Source organism: Vespula pensylvanica, chromosome 2, assembly GCF_014466175.1.
Source record: "Vespula pensylvanica isolate Volc-1 chromosome 2, ASM1446617v1, whole genome shotgun sequence".
Classification (NCBI taxonomy): Eukaryota; Metazoa; Arthropoda; class Insecta; order Hymenoptera; family Vespidae; genus Vespula; species Vespula pensylvanica.
The window spans coordinates 3,843,266-3,869,154 of NC_057686.1; the positions used below are offsets into that span (position 1 = coordinate 3,843,266).

The following is a 25,889-nucleotide window of genomic DNA, read 5'->3' on the forward strand; positions in this document are numbered from 1 at the left end:
TCCGATTTCTATTTTCATGCATTTAAATTATTTATTAAGTTTAATTAAAACGCTCGATAAGTCGACGTAATGACGATAAACGATTTCCGTAAACTCGTTCGTTATTTTTCACGAACTAGTTAATTAATAATTAAATCAATCCTTACGAGTAATTTGATACGTGTAACAGCGTAAAAGTTCCTTTCAAAGTGAACAGTCTAATCGAATAATTTTCACGTTGTAAGATAAAAGAGAAGGGATCGTGCTTTCTTGGATGGGAAGAAAAAAGAACGAAATCGAAATCGTCGGAATTTAAAGCATGCGAGAAACACAACTTCGGATCGAGCGATCGCGCCGGAGTCATGCTCCATTTCATCGACGCCGGTTCACGAGGGCTTGCAAAGAGAAGGGGTTGAAAAGTACGAGAGAACGAGCAAGAGATTAAAAGGCGATCCATCGAAGCGTTAGTTCGGCATTGTCAGAGGACCCTTTTCATTTCCTCTCTCTATCTCTCGTACTCCTTTTCTTCTTCAGTCGATGATTGTCGGACAGTGGACTGCCGGACTCTTCTTATAAACCTTATGTATATAATACTAACGGACGTGGCGGAACAAGACGAGAAAGACTGGTGTTTGATTTGAGAAAGGTAGGAGAAAGAGAGAGAGAGAGAAAATCAAGTGTCGTCTCGATGAATGGATTCGAAATAGCACCTCTTTTGTACTTTTCTCCTGCTCTCGAGAAAGGCGTGTCCTTCTTCGTGTGTCTGTACTTTGATACGTTCGATCGATAGATCAGGATAGATCGAAAGACGTACCATCGTCGGGCAGGATTAGAGAGTGTGCTTTGTAACGATGCAAAGTCGATAAGTACGTCGATATGTACTTGCCGATAAGTACGTCAACGAACGATCGAGAAAGGGATAATACCTACGATTGTCAGACATGTACAACTTTCTATTGTATCGCTTTTCTATGGCAATATACCTCGTATAGGTATTATTTTATAAGTTTGTATACTTACTATCTATCGTTGTTTTCAAGAATGCCGGTACAAACATGATCCGTAAATTTTTATCTTTCTGAAATATCTTATAGTACGTATTTGTTTATTAAACTTCATCAAATATTTTATTAACGCACATTTCATTTATTTTTTAAATAATAGAAAATGTCGCAATTGCGCTTCGATGTAATTTTTTCTTGACAACGGAATAAGCGATAAGGATAGAAATAAATTTTAATTTTCTAAGCTGAACGTAAAGACCGGTTTCTACTGTAGTATGAATGTTTACCGAAACGACTGTTCGCGAATAGTTGGCGAACTTTCCCTCTCTCTCTCTCTCTCTCTTTCTCTTTCTCTTTCTCTTTCTCTTTGAACCGGATACGCGCTCCTTAATTTGCGTAGCGCGTATTCGAATATAACTTCGATCATTATACGCATGTAGAATCGTTCTAATTAGATAGACAAACTTCGCGATTCACGTTCCGTATTTCAAACAACAGTTTCCTAATTTGAAACAACAGTGTTAGAAGCGCGCGTACTAGGTATATCTTCTTCACGTCGCGATTTCCAATTATTTTCAAAATATTCACATCATTAATTCAAAGTAGTTTCCTTGTATTTCTATTCCTTCATTTGATATTAATGGAGTTGAAGAAATTTTCTCTTGAGAAAGAGAAGAAGGAAAAACTTTCATTAAGGGCTGAATGGGTAAGTAAGCATGTTAAAAAACTATCGCGTTATAATATTTTTTCATAAAAATACATACATACATACATGCATACATACATATATATATATATATATATATATATATATATATATTGGTATAACATAGAGAATAACAAATTGTATCAAAGCGTCCAGAGAAGAGTAGCTATGTTCTACTCTATACATATATCTACATATATTTACAAGAAACTGTTTATTCGAAATATTTTGGGATTTATTTTATGAACGATGTATGTAGATATGCCGTAAATTATTAAAAGAGATTTTTTATCGTTAATTCTAGATTTTAATGATAAAGTACATACATGATGTTATAAAATAACATATTAACCTTAATCTAATAAAACAAAGTGTAATTTTATAAATACCGTTATAATTATAATATATATTTCGCGTAAATTTTGTCGTATTATATTTCAGTTGAAATTTCTCACTAAGAGAGACGAGCTAGGAGGCAACCCTATCCACGAAAGAAGCGCTACCGGTCAAATTTGTTTTTCCCCATGTTTTTATTTTTCTTTCCTTTTTTTTCCCCGTATCTCTCGTTATTTCTTCTCAGATAATTTAGTTGAAAAAAACGAGACAACGCAATGTTGTGAGTTCGCGGCCGTAAAGAGGTTGAAACTTTATAACGACGCCAGTCCGCCCGTAAATTCATATTTGAAGATATTATATTTTGTTAAAATTAATTCCGCTTTTCGTATCTCATTAGAATTTACATTAATTAACTCTTATAGAACTTTAACATTATTTCAATAAAATGTTGATCTCGTTCTTGTCCTAAATATTTCTTAATATTTCGAGAAACCAATTATCGACAACATATCATTTCTATATTATAGCAATATAAATATATTATTTTGAAAAATATATTTATATTTGGTCATTAGTTTACGTATTAGGCGTGACCTGTTTATCGTAAACGCATTAGGAAAATTTTTCCAAGAAATAATTTTGGTTTAAAAGTTTCGTTAACTTTTGGTATGGAATATGAATAAGATGAGATTTGGATAACTCGATCGTAAGAAATGAGAAGAAAAAAGATGCTGAGAAGAAAATAGAGTGGAAAGAAGTTGTTTGCCTTACATCAGTATAATATATGGTGTAGTTATATAGTTCCTAGTATAAACTCTAGTAATCCTCTAGTACCGCAAATTAAATGCATAAATAAATTAAATGGTCCACCTTTCGTGCGAGCAGTACGATGAAAGAAAATGGCTAAAGAAGAAGCGCATAAAATGTGAAAAAAAAACAGGGTAAAAAATCACTCATTAAAGTCACTTTATGATAAGCCTTTAAGACTGCTCACCATCTTTCGCTCGAAACGTGTGTGATCAACGACAGATATGGAAAAAATATGAACTACAAGCGCAATAGGGGAAAACTGACCCACCATGCGCTTATCGTTGGTACACCTTATCGGTGTATAAATTTCTGTAGGTAATAACTCACTCACGTGTAACCTAACGATCGGGTTAGAATGTAAAATTTTTCTATGTAGTAAAAATAGTAGCATATCTATGTAATAAAAGCAAGCTAAAAATATGCAGGTTATACTTCTCTAAAAATAGCTTAATTGAAAAGTATTTGTTAATTAAACAAACTTCACATTCTTTATTTCTAGTTATAATTATATGTATATAGCTAAAGATTATTTAAGCAACCATTAGCTCGATATTACTTGCGACAAAATGTATATCATAAAAAAAATGATACACATTATATCAAATGTAATGTATAGGTCTCACCACGTGAAGGTTGATGCTTATAGAGATTCACAGATTAAAGACGACTTTATTCTTTTATGTGATCACTATTATTTAAAAATCAAAGCAATATCAAAGCAAAATTTGAATTCCAAGATGATCCTCAATCCGAGAGAATTCAGGTCTGAAAAGGCTAAAATTGCGAACTCAATCAAGCTGATTCAAACCTGCCTGACGAATAGTTCGACCATTCAATTCCGGAAGCTTCAGTCACTAGTTCAGGATTCCGCAACTTACGTTAGGGCTCAAGATTCGATTCTACCACACCTAGGAATATTCAAGCGAGTATCTTGGACATACCTACACGAATACGTTGAAAATGTTAGGACCAAAGCTCCGACGTAATCGCACCCGCGAAAATCCGCGCGGGTGCCCGTCCACACTCCCACGAGTTTCCTTTTATCTTACTTGAATATGAGAAAAGATTTTCATGCAGTCTTTCTATATTTCATGTAGAAAGAATCTTTGAACTCTTTTTGATAAAAATCTACATCGATTTGAGAATGCAACCCTTGACGATGAATCGAGCCGAGAAAAGAAGAAGAAGAAGAAGAAAGGAAAGAAAAAAAAACTCACCCAACCATAAAAGCCCCTTTTCAAGAAAGCCCCAGTCAAAAGACTTTCCGAGAAGAATAAGAAATCCAGAAGATTCAATAGAACGCGTGCGAGCGTGGAAACAAAGGAACTGATAACAAGGGATGGACATCTTGAAGATCTTCCCATCCAAGTAAAACCGAAGTACATAAATCGTGCTCGATTTTTCTCTATCGAAAGAAATCTAGCTTAAGGGCCTCCCATCTAAGGACCTCATCCAAATGGTCCCACCCAAGTTCGCGTACAACAAATCTCTATAAATAAGAATATATAAGAATAAATGTATTGTTGATAACAATAACAGATCGATTATATTAACGAAGAAAGAATTAATCATAGTTCTTGATAAGAACGAATAATTTCATGTTTTTGTAAATGTCATTTTCAAATAACAATGCTTTAAAATTTATATCTTTTATAAACTTTAAAATTTTTATACAGCGATCGTATAAGTAAAATTAAGTTATTTAATGTTAAAGGGATGAATTATTAGCTTAGAGTTAAAATCTCCTTGTCTTTTATTTATTTTAAGGAATGGGATATATATATATATATATATATATATATATATATATATATATATAGAAGAAGAAAAGAAATGGTGAAAAAAAATATTAGAATTTACGGGTTGAATTGTAAATGATTTATTTTATTTTGTCTTTTTCTTTTTCTCTCTCCTTTTTCTCTCTTTCTCTCTCTCTCTCTCTCTCTCTCTCTCTCTCTCTCTCTCTCTCTCTCTCTCTCTCTCTTCTTCTTTCCTATTTTACATTTTATCTTTATTTTCTTTCACGAGGATATTAGGTGGATCTTTATTTTTGTTAATTAAAGGGAACTTCGCGATGAGGAAAAAGTTCTCAGCAGAAAATATTTAGCCATGTTCGTTTAGATCGTGACAAATGAATCGGCGGCATGATAAATGGAAAAGTGCAATGAGTTGTTGCCTCTATACTCTCGGAGTTTGTATTTACTTGTAGTTTCTTTTCATAATTTACATCGGCTAATAGCTCGGCCCTCTTGTTGCTTTACTTAAAAAAGAAAATGTACGATAATCTCGATAATATTAAAATAACGAAACTCTCGACGGTCTTTTAGAGCTTTCGTCTGCTATCACCAAGTTCCTCTTCTTACTTCGAAAAAGTTTGTCTTGTGAAGAAAGCACAAAGTTTCGTTTAATCGAAAGATGCATCATCGAATCGCAATTGAACGAGGAAAAAAAAAAGAGAGAAAGAGAGAAAAGAAATGATAACAAATTTTACAGGAAGAATAAATACAATTTACGAGGGCACATTTCTAGCGTTAACCTAGCTGTAAGCGAATACAAAAGTGATGCTTTATTTGACTAAAAAGAGATAACATGGTAAAGGCTTGATAATGCTCTATCCCCACCATTTTCTGTATACTCTCTAGCGTAAAACAGTTAGGCATTGAAAATTCCAAACTCGCCCCGGCACAGGACTAATTACGCTTTACAAACAAACGCGACTCATACAGAGCAGAAAGAGGATAACAAAGAAAGAGAGAAAGAGATGGAGAGAGTTAAAGGGAGGGAGGGAGGGGTGAAGAAGAGAGAGAGAGAGAGAGGGAGAGGGACGAGTAGCTCCCCGTTTTCTCTTGGACACAATACCGGAGAGGACCCGTGGTTTATTTAACATGCTTTTGTCGTGCCTCGCGGTCCTCGCAGTTTTCGACTAAAAAGCACCGCGAAACCACGAATCCCGCAACGTATTTTTAATTAAATGGCGATTTAATTAAACCATTTAATTAAATTCAAGTAAGCGACGACGGTGCCGGACTCTCAACCCTTCTTTCACTTCAGACCTCTCACTGCATACTTTTTCATTTTGTCGAGGATCCTTTTTGTCCTTCGGTCTTACTTTCCACCAACGAGAGTATAGGAAAATCGTGAGGCAAATAATGCCAACGATGAGCACCCTTCCATTTTCATTTTTAAAAAGTCCAAGCTAAGCTTCCCATCGAATTATTGTCATGGAAACGTCCAATTCTCTCTTTCTCTCTTCTCTTCTTTTCTCGTGCACGTATATATTTTATTTTTACAACAAATAATATAATTAATCTGAAATCGTGTTGTTTTATTTTCCAAGATAAATTTTTTTAAAAGAGCACTTTAGCGTTCATTTAAAAATTTTTTTTTCTTACAGATTTTATATATATATATATATTACGAACGAACAGAGCCTCTATGATTTTTTCAACTATTTTTCGCTAGATTCATTATTTCGGATTTGATCACCATCGAACGAACAGCTGGTTGAAAGTTTAGAGACGAGATACCGATGATGCATGTAGCACGTATTACGCGTGACTTGAATCATGGCGACAGTTAATTACTTCGATTTTGATCACCGAACATATCTTTGCAATTTCCACGTGTTCGTTAGCGCGTTTGATATACATAAATTAGAGAACGATGAAAGAAGGAAAATAATAAAGGAAAAGGTTAGAACGGTTTTAATTAAATATATACGAGAAAAATTTAAGTTTGGTTAAAACCAGTTACTGAGCTATACTGATTCAAAGAAAAAATCGTCTACCGTTATTATTGCATCAATTAATCGATTTCAATTGCGCGACCTGATTTTTTTCTGCCTCTGATAGTAAAAAATAAAACTTTTTTCCTGATATTTTTATCTCTACCATATCTATATTGAAGTTAAAAGATAATTAAAAAGAAAAATTGTTAAACTCGAAGAATCGATGTTTCTCATCCATCAGTAAAGTTACTGGAGATCTCGAAAGTGGGAGAGAGGGTACCCTGGATATAATGATTTAATTCGTAAAAAAATTTAATTTAAAAAGAAGGACAAACGTAAAAGTAACAGAACGAAATGCATACTTAAATACAATGAGCCTGATGTTGTTCACCTTTAATCGGTAAGATCCAAGGCGCTATATGTATAATTTTGCTGTCACATCCGATACCGTAGGCATGATTAATTCTTCGATTTGACATCGTGGTAGCACCTCGATTAATCACCCTGATTCCCAACGGATGTATCGAAACCGATCGATTCTCGAGAGACATCGATGCGTTTTCACGCCCTATATACACATATACGTACGTACGTACATACAATATACACGCTCATACATTATACCTCACGTTGCCAGCTATCATGGTTCTTACCATGACTTATCTCTCTCTCTCTCTCTCTCTCTCTCTCTCTCCCTCTGTCTCTCTCTTTCTCTCTTCCCTTCTCTTTTCACTCTTGATTCAAGATAATAATTAAACGGACAATGTAAAAATTTATATTTCATTTCTTCGTGAACATTGATGGATCATTTTTGAAATTTAATATCTAGATAAATACCAGTATCAATTACTACTATTTAAAAAGTGAATTTTATAGAGAATAAAATAATAGATCTGCTTTTTGTCATCACCTTATTCATTATTTGCAATATTTCTTACGCTATTCGAATTAACCAAGACGTATAACCACTTGGTTTCTTACCGTTAACTTCAACTAGTCGAACACATCGAAGGTAAAATCTCTGCTTGTCCCGTTAGAAAATCAATAATGCACGCCGTGACGTGACCGTCAATCCAGTCGTTATGCTTCAATGGATTACATTGAACAACGAATACGAGCCATTATCTTCTGACAATACTATTTTTCGAAATATTTACAACTTTTTATGTATTTGGAATATTTAATTTAAAGAGAACAATATTTTTTATATTCCGAGTTCCACATGCTTTTTAATAGAAATTTTTGAATATTTATTGCGTTAACTTCATACTTTCCATTTTTCATTTTTATTTCGTCAATAGTAGAGGCAATATTGCGGCGGTTGGACGTTGGTCCATCGATCGAAATTTATATGGAAAATTTAATAGCCTGTAAAGCCTTCGATATCTATTAACTTTGTACCGTAATGAGAGAGTCACCGGGCCACAATTTGGTGTCAGCTTACGCGCACCAAAAGGGAAGCGTTGATGGAACTCTCTTTGGTGTGGTACTACCGAGCCAGTAATTAAGATTATGTAAAATGGTACATACTGAATAAATATTCTGAAAAATCATTTTAAACCTTGAATTTTAATATCATGAATTTTTTTCTTCAATAGTAAAATATGTGAAATATCTTTTCGTCTGACTATATGGATTCGTTATTGAAATTACTTCATATTTCGAGCGTGTAAAATTAAAAAAAAAAAAAAAAAAAGAGAGAAAAAAAATTGCATTATCTTCTTCTACATTTGTCTATATTAAAAAATTATCAATTGTGATCCCTCAACGACATCAGAAATATCACAAAGTTATCGAATAGAACTTACGTAAATTCGGTGAAAAGTATAAAAGAGCGGATCAAGAAGTTGCTCGAAGTACTTTTTTCAAGTACTCCGCAATTATTTAAGAGAAGAGTTCGATGCTGGATCAACCATCGTTCTTTCTCTCGTCGCAAGAAGGACGTAGAAAAAAGAAGAGTTGAAATAATCTTACTTGAAGCTACCAAAGAAATCGCCAAGAAAGAAAAGTACGAAAAAAAAGAGGAAGAGCTACACAAAGCGAATAATAAGACGACGAAGAAAGAAAGGATAGATGGAATGGAAGGGGTTAATTCCACTTAAGGGTTTTCTCGTTGCCACTCCCATTGGTATCTGCGAGAAGAGAAAAGGAAAATAAAGGAAGGCACCGATCGATCACAGAAGCTGATCAAGCGGAATAACGACGAAGTCTCTTGGAGAAATGCATGTAGTCGTGCAAGGTGAAGTATATATGCATATGCATATGCACGTGTACCATCCGCTTCGATCTTTTTTCTTTCTCTCTTTTTTTTTTTTTTTTGTCGATGCACATACCTTCATATCTATAAAGAGCGTTTCTATATTACGTATCTTGCCAGTAATAAAGCGATGAAATTCTTGGAAGATCGTTGAAGGCCCATGTACGTTTAAACTTACCCGTAAATATTTCGTAATTGTACGTTCTCCGACGATAAAGAATTTTCTATCGTGGATAAATAAAAAATAGAAAATGTTATATTATAATTGCCATCGTCGTAGAGAGAGAAAAATTAAATCGTAAAAATAAAGCGTCTTTATTTGATACTTACTTAAAAGAAAATATAACTACAATATAAGCAATACGATATATGTGTACCTATAAGAAATAAATAAATAGATATAACTTGTAGATAAAAAGTATATAGGTGATGTAAATATATCCAGGAACTCATTTAAATAAGCAAGAATCGTCACGCGAAGAAAGGATACCGACTACCGGGAAAGCCTGTCTATAGAAGAGTACATATTCCAAGACGTGATTATAGCATGGATACAAGCACGATCGAGCACAACGAAGAATGCTAGGAGCGTCGAGAAGCGGCCATGGCCGCGCGCAGCTTCGTTCCGCGACTCGCGAAGGAGCAATTAAGAAGGTTGGCATTATGCGAGAGAGCTGGACGTGTGTCATGAGTAAAATGTCTGACGACAACGACAACGACAACGACCATAGCAATGACGATGGCGTCGGCGATGGCGTCGGCGATGGCGACGACGACGGCGACGGCGACGGCGATGACTACGACGACGATGGCGACGAGAATGAACGTAGAAAGTAGAACGTCATGCTTTTCGAGAAGAACGAGCCTCTTCCAGGAATACATCTCGAAATTACGAAAAGCAAAGGACAACTTGACGTTCGCGAACAGCGTTATGTGAATTTTAAAGATTGTAATTTAACATGCTCATTAATATTCCTCCTCGTTGAGTAGAATTAATAAAGGTACTTCGATCTGCACCGATTTTCGCATTCTTCACGCTCCGTTTTCAATCAACGAATTTCAATTAAACGACGAATCTAACGTTCTCGTTATTACCGTATGCTAACGAGAGAAACCATATATGGTAATCGAGTGATAGACTAGTGGTAACGAGAGTTAGAAAGATATCGTTAGCCGATAATGAAATGTAATCTGATATAAGAAAAAAATATGTACGTAAGTATATTCGAAGATTATAGAAAAGGAGAGATTTGTAAAAAGATCGAAGAAAGAAAAGAAAAGGAGGAAAGAGAGAAAGTCTCGATTGAATTCAAAGATTACTTTATTAACAAGAGTATTGGGAATCGATGTGTCTGCTAAAGAATAACGTGAAAACTTGCGATAGAAATATTGGATTGAAACGAAGAGTGGTGGGACGGAGAAGGAAGGTAAGAAGATAGTATCTCGATTAATAATAGGTTTCCTAGACGGTGTTGGTGCGGCCACGATGCAACAACACGAAGATGGACTTCCGTGCGTCACTCCCTTTCATCTATCACATCGAGGGTATAACCTCTGGTTAGCTCTCGGACTCGGCTAGATTCACCTCGGAGCTCTCGTTTATAAGTCGTCTTATCATTGAAGAAGGCGCGGGCAAACACTGTCTTTCTCTCTCTCATTCTATTCCTCTCTCTCTCTCTCTCTCTCTCTCTCTCTTTCTCTCTTTCTCTCTTTCTCTCTTTCTCTTCAATGCATCGCGTGCAGCCACGAAGGAACGTGCATGTGCGGGACTACACCCTCTTTCTCTCTTTTTAACCTTCTTCTTCTCCTCCTCCTCCTCCTCCTCCTCCTCTTTCTCCTCCTCCTTCTTCTTCTTCTTATTCTTCTTCTTTTTCTTCTTCTTCGTCTTCGTTTTCCTTCTTTCCTACGTACCAAGCTCGGCCTTCATTCGCCAAGTTGAGATTTAGTGCCTTTGGCTACCATGAAATGATCATTTACTGGACGTCGCAACGTAGACATCGACCGAACGGATCGTTTATTAATTATGGAATCTTTAATAGAGGAAAAAGGGCGGATGGATCGCCTACTATCGAGACCAACCTCGTTGAGGTCACCGAACTCAACCGTTAGTTCATTTTTTTTTCTTTTATGAAACATAGAACGATTCGATTTTACTAGTGATACTATAATGGATTTCGTTTGATGGTAATTAAAACATCATTAAAATTTTTATTCTCTTTTATATCCCGCTTTATTCTTATTGTTATGATATAAATTCGGTATAATACTTAATCGTAAAATGAAGGTTTAAAAGTTTCGTAACTCGAACGATTCATCTTTTACGAGAATTTTCTTATTACATGTAACGCCTTGCTCGATATCAAAGTAACGAGAATAACTTTTGCTACGTTATAGTCAAAACTACTTATAACATTTTGCGGATATTTGACGAGGCAGGGAAAGATAGAGAAATAAAGAAAGAGAAAGAGGGAAAGAAAGAAAGAGAAGGAGAGAAAGAGAGGAAGGAAGAGAAAGAGAGAAAGAACAAGAAAGAAAGAGGGAGAGAGAGATTCAAATCAAAAACACCTGGACTTAGATATTGCGTGGGAGTGCGTTGGCGGTTTCGGTGCGCATAGTTGTGCGCTTATGCGAAGCTTGTTCATTAGTATCCACCGATACCGAGGTTCTTATAATCCCTACGTCTAGTATATGTAATAGAATAGTTTTCTCTTTTGCTATTTATACTCGCTCGATCTATGATAGAATCATTTGAAAAGGGGCATCTAGTCGAAAAATATATATTAAAAATGATGTTTTATTTTCATCATTTGTTGAATTATATCCTCCTTCGTTCTCATTACTTTCAGTGTTGACAAATACCTATTCGATTCCACCTGCAACCAACGTAATCCAGCATAATCTTACTCGGCAGTAACTATAGAAAAGTAGCAAGGGCAAGCCGTATGGGTCAGCTAGCAGCTGGCGACCAGCGATTCGCGGTGATAATCAGTGGAGAGAGCATTCGCGTGCAAACACGTACCGGGTGTACCTGTATATACACAGAATGCATTCGTGAAAACTGGCGTCTAGCCATAGCACGAAGTTCTGCTTCGACCGCAGCTACCACTGTGGATGATTTACGTGTCTCCAATAGCAGCTAGTCCGTGGTATCGTGACCCTACCCACGCGTCGATTCAAAGGCATGCTTTTAAAACTGCCTCGTATTATTCTCTCTCTCTCTCTCTCTCTCTCTCTCTCTCTCTCTCTCTCTCTTCGTTTCACCGAACATGCGATTGTCACGACGTTAACCCTATATAATAAGTTAATTAAGGATAGTAGGTGACTTTCTACCGTCATGAATATTTTCAGTCTCCTTTAATGAAGCTTTTAAATGTTACATTGAATTTTCCAATAGGACCTTTGTTAATCACGAAAAATGTGCTCATTTTTATCATTTCCTTCTTCTCTCTAATACAAATTTCGTTTGTATTATAGCAGCCGTATTTAAACCTTCCATTATCCTATCTTAATATCATTTCAATGAAGAATTTCGTTTCGTTAAACTTTCAAATATTATTTTTTTCATTGTATTATTTTGAAGACATTTCCTTCGACAGGTAATACGGGTGATAGGATTAAATTTAATACCACTGTCGACAACGAAATATTTTTCACGGTGGAAAAGTTATTTCACTTCTTGTTCGTTTATCTCCGCGAGAGCTTTATGAATTCATTCTGAAGAAAAAAGAATGGACAGATGTTTCCTCCATAAAAACGGCATCAAGGATCGTTAGAACGTATTTCCCCTCGTTTCGTTACTCTCAGCATCCATCGTATTGCTTCGCTCGAAAAGACTTACGAAGGACTCGAGGATCGCGAAACGTATTTCTTCTTAAGCCCACCCTAAATTACGGCCTTGTTCGTTTTAGGACATACTGTGGTCGTGCCTCGTTCTGGGAAACGATGCACCTGTACCAACGACTTCCACGATCATTACTTCCTCCATAGAACTCTCTTCGAACCTTTCGTTCTATTAAAAAGTTCCTGGTGTTACATAAGATTGGACTTTTACTTCTTTGCTTCTATAAAAATTTCCGTTTAAAATAGATAGATTAAAACCTATATATTTTCTAAAGATTACGAACGCGTATTCCTTAGATATATATTCTATATGGATACTTTGAAAATTTTCGTAATATTCTATCTTTAGAAAGCCTTTAATCATTCAAAAGGATATTTTCATTTACGCGATGAAATACGTATAACTATATAACGATACACTAAAGGAGTATAGTACGTTTACTATCTTCGAAACTAAGATCTCGAGTAGAGACGTAAACCTAAATCTCTTACAAGTTTGAAAGAGAGAGAGAGAGATCTTATTTTTCGTAGAGTCTCCCGAAGGATTTGTTCCGCTTTTATCTCGTTACTTCCGTCGCTCTACGGCGTCTTGGACGCGCTGCTAGCCAGTCCGAACGAGGTTGCAAAAGTAATCCGAGATAAATGAAACAAGAGCACTATAACGGAGCTCTGAGAGGGCTTATAAATGTACCTACGTCAAGTCTACGGATCATCGTAGAAGTTCCATCACGGTTTCTTCGTTGATCAGTACCGCGAGCTCCTTTCGATACCTTTCTCTCGATACTTCAATTAGTTGAAAGTACAGAAACGACATCGGCTGTAATAGAGCTGGCCGATATAACCGAGAGATCTCTACTACCATATCTACCGTTACTACAACATATCCGCCTTCTACTCCTCCTCCTTCTCCTCCTCCTTCTCCTGCTTCTTCTTCTTTATCTTTTCTTTTCCCTCTTCTTTACTTTTCTTTATAGCCAGCTTGCGATAACTTCGCGCCGTTACTTCTATATATACACTTGAAAACTATCTCAGGCTCTTCTTTATCGATTTTCATTAGCTTGATTATATCCCTAAAAGAAGACCAGTCACTCCCTATATGTTCTTGATAGTTACAATTAAAATGTGATAGAGATTCCTTGGACCATGTAAATGTGTACTTTTCCTAAAGATATCAAGATTAGAATGAAACATTTTTCGACGCAAAGTGAAATCTCTCGACGCCATACAATTTTCTATAATCTTCGAAAGGCGATTAAGGTCCGATTAAGGTCCGTTTTAAGCAGACCGAGTTAAACCAACGCCATTATCGATTCATAGACGAAGTTACGTAAGTACGAAAGGCGTGAAGAAGAGGCCGAACTACTTCTCTTTCCCTCTCGCACTTCACTCCTCTTCTCTCTCTCTTTCTCTCTCACTGTTTCTGTCCCCTTTGTTGAGCCTCTTACGTAAGTAAAGCTTCCGCATACGATAATCACAACTCAGCTTTATAATTTGGCAACGAGTTAGCCAATTTTCAGATACCTATTCGTCAGAGTGTCGGACGATAAGATGATTCCTAGGTTTGATTTATTCAAAATGGAAATATATTTTTATAAAATAAAGTCATTCGATCTTATATACAATCCAAAGGTCTCTTTATTTTTCTTTAGTCAACAATAACCAAAATCATCGGTCTATAATAAATTGTTAAAAATTCGTGAGTCCGATCAAATGCAAAACGAGTTTCGTATCTATACCGTTTGACGGGATATCCTGCCAATTTTGTAAGTAAGAAATACGAAGCAGGAAGAGATAAATAATAAAAGTTCTTTCGGACACGTATTATCTAGAATCGCGACGATTTATTTTGGTCACGTAAAAGCAAGTACAACGAATCGTTAATACGGATATGTAGCAGTGACACGGAGAGATGATGCATCGTTCGTTCAATATATCGGCTTTACAAAACGGAGCAATAAAATATCTGAAGCCCTTGCCTTGGATACAGAATGACGAGCATGAGCCAGCTCAAAAGTCTCACAGGGGAGGTTGTCGAGGTCAAAATTAAATCCGGCGCTTCTCAAAGGATATATACATGCTCGAACGAATGTAACATGTAATAAATCAATTCTTGGTTTCTTTAGTCACAACCGAAGAATATTTTCATTTGTCAAACGTAAACGATAAAATTATTTAGGCGAAGAATTAATTTACATAGTTCGAAGATATGAAGGAACCATTCTTCAAGGATTTCTATTTCGTTTTCTGCTCGATATTTATGACCGGTACGTAAATAATAACAATCCTCAAGTACTTATGTGAAGGATCGTTATGAGATAGAAAACATCAACTTTATGCTCGTTGGCGATAACTACTCCTTGTGATTATTGGCTGTGACTACTGGCAAGGATTCTTGGCTGTGAGTACTGGCACAAACGATACTTTTCCAAGTTTTCTTTCCATCCTAGGGCTAATATCTGTCAATATTTTCGACAAAACGTTTTATTTTTGAAGTATCGTTTTCTAAGAATAACTTTCGGGGCTATATCGATTTAAGATATTTTGAAACGTGCGGGATAATTTCAGAACAGTTTCGTCTGCCTCCTTTCAATTTGAATCTCTCGTTTCTTAGTAAAGAGAAAAAGTGAATAAGAAAAAGCACGATAAGATTCGCGCGAGATCCAAGGATCGAGAAAATGGAGAAGATCGGATTTTCTGTCTTCTTTAGCGGATTTCCCGAGGATATCGTAAAGGATTTATTTTCACGAATCAGAGAAGCGAACGGCCGGTGACACATCGAGCGGATTTGCGCGATAAGAAGTAGTACGAGAACGTCCATATGCGAATCTCCATTCGGAAAATCGTTTATAATTTCGATATCATCGCGAATCGATAAGACATATCGGCTTTAAATAAAAAATGTCTATATTATTGGCCATGATATAAAAATTTTCATCGTACATTATTAAATATTAAAGCCGATTTAAATTTAATTGAAGTTAATCAATTTAAACTTATATATTCAACGATTTAATTCCAGTTATTTTATATTATACAATCTGATATACGCGACCTAATAAAACAAGGTAAAATAATGGTTGAGATTTTCAAGATAACAAAACAAATTGATAAACTTTCATGTTTTTATTAAAATTCACGAGAATTTCAGAATACGGCTTTTGTGAACGGGACAAGAGTTTGTGCTATAGAGAGAGAGAGAGAAAGAGAGAGAGAGAGAGAGAGAGAGAGAGAGAGAAGCGTGTTATGCCTCGAATATAAACGAACACGGCATCTAAATTCCAAAGCCAAACTGAAACTAATTAATAGTTGTACAATTTGATGTGTCTTTCGGCCCTTTACTATCGTAGAACCTTTCCATAACTCTTCAACGATAGATAGATAGATAGGCGGAATGGTAATGTTCCTTTACCACACATTTCACTACTCTTTACACACTGTGATCACGATGCTGTTGAATGAGAAACTCTCTCCAGTTTGAATACATTTGGTCAAACTGTTGAAATGAAAAGGAGCACATAGAGCTTCCTCATTTCGAACTCGAAAACATTCTGACGCTATTAATTCATGAGCTTTTTAAAACGCAAACATATAAAATTCGTCTCTAGAACTTGTACGTTCAGATAAATTAATTTCTCTATATTTGAAGTCGTTCTGATAAATATTAAATATCTATGAATGATTATATATGGCACATCTTATTGAGTCGCTCAAAGCGAAAATGTTTTATGAAAAAAATGAATAAATAAATAATTAGTATCGCAAATATATTATGTTATTCGTTCGATATTCGATAGAAGCAGAGTTTTATGATATATCGTTGAAAGATGAAGGGTGGGAAGGAAGGGATGGACACGAGAAGGGTGGAGAGAGGGAGAGGAGAGAGGGGGAGGGGAGACGAGTCACTTTAGGCCACCCAAGAAATAGGAGTGGTCGGAACAGTAGCTTCTTAGCCAGACACGATCCTCTTCATCTGTCAGCTTAACTACCTTTCATGTTTCATCTCCTTACATACGATATAAATATGCTCTCGTGTCGCAAATGCTGCCGCATAATAAAATATAAAATGGAAGCGAAACGATTCCTTCCGCATTGGCGGACATTGTTGATACCAAAGTGGACCTTTTTCTGTCTCATACGTAATAAAAGTGGAACGAGATGGACTCTGAACGTGCCACTTTTGGATACAAGGATAAGCGTAAGGAGATAAGTATACGGTTATCACCGTTAAAGTATTGCTCCGTCGAGGAGGATCGAATTAACGAAACCTCCGACACAAATTTAAACCAAAGTAATTCAGTTTAAAGAAAAAAGTATTTTATAAACAAATTTCATATATAATTTGATATAATAAAGTAACGAATTAAAATATATATTGATACGTGTAATAGAAGTTAAGATAGGAAAAGTAGATATTTTTGTCAAATAAAAAATTAAAGTGGCAAAATTTTTTAATCTTCTCGTACGAAAGTTCATGCGGTATTTGAATGAAAGCCAGCAATATTCGCTGTATGATAACTTAAATCAATTTGAACGGCAGTCTCTTTTTCAACGTGTGGTTGGTCTGTTTGTAAAGAAGCGATGAAAAAGTTCGATAAATAGAGTTATCTCTCTTTACATATATAAATATATATATATATATATATATATATATACATATGTATATATTTAAGTAACGCACAGTCAGAACGTGAATAAAATAATCTGAACAAATGTTTGAACAAAAATTTCTTTACTCATACATTAAAATATTTTTTATCAACGTCAAACTTTACAATCGATCGTCCATAAGTAATGGCAAACTAATCGCGTATAAAAATCATGAGCATAGCAAATAATCGAAAGACATAATTCTGAATTCGTTAGTTTCGAAATTTCAAAAACATGCAGATACATTTAAGATACCAATAATCGAGAATCTAGATACGATATTAAGTTCCGTTTTAATATCCAGTTTCAGATAATATTATGGAATTCGCAAGTGGCGGATGCTAGCAATCCTATTGCGATAATAATATCCTCGATATTCTACCATGTTTCTTCTTACCTAGGTATTACATTCCACTTACGTACAGTAGTACCACTCTAGGACACATAATGACACTTTATTAACGCGGCTCCGTGTGAGCAACGAGCTTAGTCCTTTACTTTAGAACATTCCGCTCTAGTGTAAAATTCAAAAGATCCCTACGGTGTAAGACATCAAAATCTTTGGATGAATTTTACATACGTATCTACGGATAATAAGGCTGTGTAAATGGCCAATTGAAAATCTCGTTAGAATCGAAGAAGAAAAAACGAATGCAAAAAGATAATCGACGTTTATCTTTCTTATTGCTTTTATCCACTCATTGCGTTAATTACTTAATATAAGCAAAGTAAAATTGATTACGAGTTTATTAGAAAACCTCGATATTTTCTTTTACGTATACAAAACGAGTTGGGAAATAAATTTATATATTTAACTGGCAACGACATTGAAACATTTTCAGTTTATAAGGAAACAATAGGTGTGTCGGTTGAACCATTCCGAACGATACGCCTTACTCTATTCCCTTGAAGATTCCTGTGCTTTTTCCCACAGGATAGCGAGTCATACGACCGATGTCGGACATTGCCTTTTCATTTTCGCAATACGTTCGCCAACAATGTATTTTCACTTACTTCAAAAGGTTTTACAGAACGATATAGAATACCTTTTCGGTTGGATAGATACGCGATAGAATGTCTCGGACCGTAGTCATCACAAAATACAAAACTTCGTATCAGAGTGACCTGGTAAATGTATCGAACAAAAAGAGTCACGTGACATGTAATAACCACTTTTGATCGTATCAAAGAAAAGTTGATAATATGATCACTGAAGCGACAAAGTTCTTAAATGAATACCTTCTATCTCAATGTAATATGCATCATATACGACAACAATTTCTGATATATAAGCGTGCCTGGAAAAGTTAATTAAAGTTTAAATCAATTATAAGGAATCTTTTCTCAAGAAACGTCGGTCATATAAATATGTACGTATGTACATGCGTGTAGATACATACGTCTAGCAAGAATTAATAAACTCGCTCCATATTCGTTTCATTGAAAGACGAAAATACGAAGAAGCAGCGGCTCTAACGAAGAGTCGTCTCGTGCGAATTCTTAATTAACGTTGAACGAGCGTAGAGTGGTGTATGGTAAAGTAGAAGAGAAGAGGATGTAGTTTTCGTTCTCTCGAAAAAAATACCTTTTAATTAGGAGATAGAGAATTTACTTACGACAAGTAACGTCGGTATACTCTGCTTCTCTTTCATACATTCCTTTCTTTTCCACTCCCTAAATGTCTTCTTTTTTTTTTTTTTTTTTTACTAAAATGAAAAATACATAGATTAAAGAAGGGACGATTATATTGCACTCACGGGAGCTTGCCAAAGACTTTTGGGGCGTAGCAATTTTCGCTCCTCGGAACGTTCCAAGGTTCTATCGGTTCCAGTCCAGTGGGAAGCTTGAAACTCTTCTTCTAGCCCTTCTTCGTTCCCCTTTTACCCTCTTCTTTCCTTACTTCCTTCTATCTATCTATCTGTTCCTCTCTCTCTCTCTCTCTCTCTCTCTCTCTCTCTTTCTCTCTCTTCCTCCTCTCTCTCTCTCTTTCTCTTTCTCTTTCTTTCTCACTCTTCCTGGTACGGATATCGCTGAAAGGAAGAAACATCGTTGAAACTAACTTTCGTATCAGCGCTAGATTCGGAAGCAACTTTTGAGCAGCGCAGCAGAGCTCTGAACTTGTATTGGCTTAACGTGATTTCAAATTTCCTTCTATACGAAGGTAAAAGGAACGAAGGAGGCTCAACGACATTCTCAACCAAATCGATACGTATTCGATGAGAGAACAGAAGCGTCGGAACTTTGTTTTGCAAAGAAGCGTTATGACGGGAAAGTGAGAATGTGTTAGCGACGTTGATTCGAATTGAACTTCTCTTTGAAACAAATTCACGGTGCTTTCGCTCCATCGCGAGGGGCAGAAGTGTAAAACGAAATTGATATCAGCTTTGGAATATTGAGATTCATGAAAGAGCAAGAACTTTTTTCATCGAAAGAACAAAGAAAGAGAGAGAGAGAGAGAGAGAGAGAGAGAGAGAAGAAGAAATCATTCTTTCTAAACTTTTCCTAAAGGAAGATGAAAAAAATTAATCAAATATGACAGATGGAAAATTATGAAAATCAATGAAATCGATTTCGATTTTATTTCATCGAATATCGTAACTAGCGATGAATTTCATATCGGACATTAATATGAAATTTCAAATCATCATAAGTGCTTAGCTTTCTATTCATTCATGAAATTTCTCTATCTTTTTTCTCGCTTTTATTGATTCGTCAAATCTTCAACGTTCCTTCCTTTCGCAAATAACATCGATTGCGTCTTGTTGAGTCGAGAGGAAAACGGAGAACGAATAAAATCCGGCGATTTAAATGCTGTCGGTGATTTCGAAGCTTTGAGTGGGACTTATGCTTCCTGATCTCGATAAAGATGAATATGATTGAGTTTCGTGACTATGTCAAGCGAGTTCCACATCGCGTTTACCAACATATTCGTGTTACTTTATTCCGAGATCGAAAAGATCGAAAAAGTTTTTTGATAATTTTATTCGATGACTAGATATTTATTCATCGAGACGAGAGACAAGAGTTTACATTGTTACATGATCCTATTATAAAAATATAAAATAATAGAAACCTTCTGATGAACTTGATCATTCATTAGCGAATGCTTTTAAACCGCACGCTCATTAACCGCATTACTTTTGATATTAAAATTGTTATTAGCGGTAACTTGATAAAGTAGAAAGCAACTCTTCCGTAATTTGAAAGGCACAAGCGAGAGAAAATTCTTAAACAAGATTCCTCAGCTTTAGAAGAGAAGCTACGTCGAAGATGCATCGTCAACATCGCGTTCGAGGTTCAAGAAGAGAAGAGAAGAGAAGAGAATAGAAGAGAAGAGAAGAGAAGAAAAGGAAAAGGAAGGAAAAGGAAGGAACTATCCTCTCACATTTAATTTTCCTCTTTGTAACTTAAACGATACGACAAAGACTGCAACGGAGGTTGCGCAAGTGGCTACAAGAGAAGGGATCAATCGCCTTATCGCTCATAAGAAGCTTTTCGTAGTCGACGGTATCTGTTCGTCGCAAATGAACCATCGTTGAAAGAAAAGCATCGCTTCGAAGGAGTACAAGAGTGAGAAAGATAGAATGAGAAGTATTTTCAAGCTATTAAGTAACATCGCGGCGATCCATCCGGGGAATTCGAGCCGCTTCTTCCTCCGCGAAAAGGGCCCTCAGAGTCCTTATCCCTTCCGTATCTTCTAAAGTTCTTTTCCTTTTCGTGGTTGTCTTCGCCGTTTCCTTTGCGTTCTCTGTGCTTCTTAAAACTTTTAAAGGGATTCACAGATATTTCCTTGAACTGTATACATATAAAGTGCTTCCGTAACTAACGATCCAAGAAATTTGTGATGACTTTTATGTATCACCTATCAAAATTGTTTTTCCTTGAATCCTAGTGCAATTGCTAGTAAAAAAAAAATAAAAAATTTAAGAAAATAAGAAAGATAAAATATAAAATAAATGAAGACTTTTCTCGTTCTTTCGTTTTTTTTTTTTTATTTTATCGCATAAATTCTGAACGATAAACTTTTCGACGTCTTTGAAGAAAAGAAAAGAAAAATGAGGGATGAATTTCGATGAGGAAGAATAAAGAGTAGAAAAAAATGGGGGGGACCAAAAACGAGAATGAAAGTCGTAACTTTGAAAATGACGAAGGGTTAGCGATTGCGCTTTTCCACTCGAGAGGAAAGCATCGATCGTTTCCTACTCTTCGTTTCCGGCAAGCGAACCAATCGTTATTTGGACAAAGAATAAAAGCACAAAAAAAAAACGAATACTACGACTCTTTCATTTGCTCTCACCGAACGTGCTACCGAATGGCACGAAGCTTTTATGAGGTGATATTGAGTCACGCCAAGAAAAAATTGCTAACGAATGTATTTCGTGAGTCCGTGCCACCCTTCCTCGCGTTCTCGGTATCGTTCTAGCTTGCGAAAATGATAGTTAGTCTACCCACTTTTTCAGCTTGATTACAAGTCTGAAAACTACTTGAACAAGAATCGTCTAAGGACGATCGTTACTTTGGCAACAATTTCGAGAACGTTTCGACTGTGCTAATAACGAAACTTACCTTTATATACATACGAAACAATTTTAAATATTTTAAGGAATGTGTTTTATTTTTTAAACAAAATTCGTAGCATAGAAAGCGCATAAACAAACGTAATCGTATGTCAAAAGTGATTTTGGTAAAGCGACAGCTGTTGGCGAGAAGTTCGAACGAAAGACCCTTTCGTTTACCCTTACTTTTCATAAGGCGATCAACCAAAATTGGTAGTCATATACCGGGACACTTACGGATGGTTTACGACACGATCATCAAACAACCATATTAGGGTTTGGCCTCGTTAGAAACCGCGCCCATCTTACGACATTTTCACGATGAAATTAGGCGAAACGGATGGATCATCTAGTCGTGATAAAATGGATCTTTATAGTTATCTATAAAATTATAGATATATAGTTATCGGTAAATAACGAATGGAATAGAAAATTCGTACGAACCAGTTCCGTTTAAGTATGAATTTCCAAGAAATATTTCAAATATTTTTGATAATATATCGATAATACTGTGATAAGAATCATAATCGTTTTTCGTTAAAAGCAACGAACCTTTTCCATACATGCGCATGAAAAAATTCTATGTTTAACTATCCGCACAACTTAGGCTCAAGCCATTTAAGGGCAGCACGGCATAGCGTTAGAAATTTTATAAGGGAGCCTCGTTCGAAGGATTATCATGCTTATTATAATTCCCGAGGAACAGGAAAGAACAGGAAACGGCTACTCGGATAGTCGACATCGAAAACGTGCTCGATCCTACCTTACGATCTTCATACATTTTCCTACGAGGCCTTAATTAATCGAAACGCTTTGCTCCCTTCCTCTATCTTTCTTTCTATTTCTATTTCTTACACTAACCTACCGCGTTAACTTTTTTTTTTACGGGATAAGTTGGCGGTACGTTTCAAATTCATACCAAGTAATAAACTCGACCAAGTGCTACGCCAGTAGTCGCACAAGGCCAACGCAAAAAGTGATATCGAAGAGACTAGGAAAAGAGAAAGAGAGTAGAAGCAGGGAGGGACTATCTTGAAAAAGCAAAAACGGATTGGAAGACACGCGGAACAGCGTGCACGATGTGTTAACACCAGGAATGTGGTCCAATTTTTACACTATCACGCTCGCTTGGCAACTCGCCATACATGCACGTCATTTCATATCGGTCCTCTTTCTCCTCTTCTTAGTTCGTTCATCGGCCATCTTCCTCGCAAAGTGAAAATATCTCTCTCTTTCTCTTTCTCTCTTTCTTCCTTTATCTCCTTCTTTCTCTTTCTCTCTCTCTCTCTCTCTCTCTCTCTCTCTTTCTTTCTCTTCCTCGTGAATGCCACCGGCAACCTTCGGTCTGCCAGTTACACTGTTAGAGAGGTTGAAAGAAAAGAAAAGGAAGGGAAAGGGAAAAGCTCTCATGTTATCGAACTTTCTACGAGCCCTTTTCTTTTTTACGTTACGACATACCCTTTTGTAAGAGGGAAAGAGTAACTCTCTAACTCTTCCGAACGATATACGTTTCATAAATCGTACATTTGTAAAGGTTTCCGTTGCTATGCGGGAATTATTTACACTAAAGAAGATTTTTGTTACTTTTTTTTTAGCCTTGGGTTTAATAAAGCATTTTCACTGACGTTCGACTTCCTTTCTGTTTCAGGAAATATAAGGACAAAAGCGGTACTTGACGTCGAAACGAAAAACGGATATTGGCTGACAGTTTATGCGCAGGATCATGGAGTCGTGCCTTTGAGTTCGAGTTTGGAGGTAATTTTGGTATTTGCTTATCCTCGGGGATAATTACGATCGGAATTTGCTCGATAATCGCGCTTATCTCCTATGAAAATAAACTTTGATTCTTTCGCGTGATTTCGTTAAATAATTAAAATACTTCGTAATACTTGCTCAAACTCGTTAGAATCGGCACGTTTACATCATCATCTTTAAAACTATAAAAATAAAATAAAATTTGACGTGGCATTTCATTCGAAAAACGAATTTGTTTCTGTCGTGTGAAAAAAATGTCAGGAATGACGTAGTAAGCTACGATACGATCGAAGGATTGAACGTTCGCGATTCGAATGTAAAAGGAAAGCTTCGATTCGTGCTTGTAAAAGCAAAAATAGGAAAAAGGCAGTATAGAGAGCTTTTTTCTTTTTCTCTTTTTCTTCTTTCTTTTTCATTCTTCTTCTTTTTTTTTTTTTTAACAAACGATTCGAAGACCTCGCGTGTTCATTGTTCTACAGTTGTTTCTAACGCTTATTTTCTTTCTATCTCTTTTCGCGTTCAGGTTTACGTCGAAGTGTTGGATGAGAACGACAATACACCGCTGACCGAGCTTCCCGTTTACTATCCTTCCGTGCCGGAAAATTCGCCGGCCGGTGTTAGTGTACTGCAGATTCGAGCCTTCGATCGTGACGCCTCGCCCCAACAATTCACTTTTTCCATCAGCAGCGGCAATCCAGAGGGTTATTTTCTCATCAACTCCAGTACTGGTAAGTTTTGCGCATGCTCGTTCGTATAGCCAGGCTATTGTGCTGATAATACGATTAACGACTACCAAAATAGATCCCACTACTATCTCTATTATCTTGACTTACTGACTGAAAATATTAACGACAAACTTTCCACGTTATTATAACGGATCGATCGCGTTAATCCGTTTTATCTCTTTCTACTTTGGTTAATTTTGTATCCTTAATAATATGATATTTTTATTATCTTTCCTTTCTTTTCAAATTAATTATTTATCAATATTTTATGATAAATATAAAATGGAAGAAACACTTTTATCGATATTTTACGATACGACATTTATAGCAACGTGTATATCAATACCAAGGATAAGAAGCAACTCGGGATAAAAAATATAAACAAAGAAAAAAAATTCTATCCACCGACTCGCACATAAATAGAACTCGTCGGTAAAAGTCAATACTCCTTTATATCGTAACGTAAATTATCTATCATAACCCGTGCTTCTACTAAGAGAGAATATTCCCTTCCATATGTAACATCGTCCTCGTCATCGAATTTACTCTCCTCGAGCATATTGAATTGCACGTTGGAATATGATCGGCTTATTGTTAGCTACTAAGCTCGGTAAGTGAACGGACAGAAGAGAATGTTGTTCCTTCCTTCGTCCTTTTCCTTTTCTTCTCGAAGGAAAGCGGGTATAACTTTTGCACCGACGAATAGCCGAGGTCACAGTGAGACCTTTGCTTCGAGCGTATTTATAAAAGTTTATTATAATATCGTTGAAGGCGTTCGTAATTCGTGAGATAATTGCCACAAAGGACGCAAAGGGTATAAATTTTGTTCTTTTAATGACGGTATTATATCGAGAATAATATGTTAAAAAATTCCGATCGAACGAAGGAAATAGCTGTGGAATGAAATTCGTTATAATTACGCTATATGCTTCGTAATAAATCGAAGATAATTTTGATATAATTAGTCTTCCGCAAAATAAATATTGTATTATGAAACTTGACAGAGTCTAATACTCATTTACAATAGAAACAATTCATCGAACATTATCTATCGACTTTTCGAAAAGCACGTATCCATACGAAATGTTTCAAAAGGATTAATGTGAATTATAGATATTATTTCGGTTGGTGCGAATATAAATATCATTTCGATGTAAAATGCTTCGGAACGGTACTGATTGCAGACGAATTATAGCACTTCGTTAAATAATATATATAAATTTGCGAATACGTTATACTCTACGTATTAATATCTCTGTTTATCGATCACAGATTAAATAAATTAATCGAGGAATCGAACTAGAAATATATTTTATTGGAAGAGATTGACATTTACAGAAATTAATCTAAATCCAGACGAATGCATATTCTTGAAACTTTAGACCTAGATATGCCAGTATGTCTCGGTAAGCAAGGATTGGAGAAAAAGAGGAGGAGAATGAGAGACAGAGAGAAAAAGAGAAAGAGAAAGAAAAAGGATAGGGAAGAATCAGGAATGAAAACGGAAAGCAATTATTTAAATGTGCTCTACGGAACAGCCAACCCTC

The 25,889-nt window shown here is 35.9% G+C and overlaps 1 protein-coding gene across 9 annotated transcripts in view; it reads left to right on the plus strand.

Moving 5' to 3' along the window:
• The window catches only part of LOC122627249 (fat-like cadherin-related tumor suppressor homolog), a 290,885-nt gene that overhangs the window by 231,124 nt on the left and 33,872 nt on the right, over positions 1 to 25,889 (plus strand). For all 9 annotated transcript variants that reach the window (XM_043808258.1, XM_043808257.1, XM_043808256.1 and 6 more), the window contains 2 exons: positions 23,511 to 23,617; positions 24,141 to 24,345. In XM_043808258.1, coding sequence (XP_043664193.1) covers positions 23,511 to 23,617; positions 24,141 to 24,345 — 312 coding nt within the window. The remainder of the gene's footprint in view (positions 1 to 23,510; positions 23,618 to 24,140; positions 24,346 to 25,889) is intronic.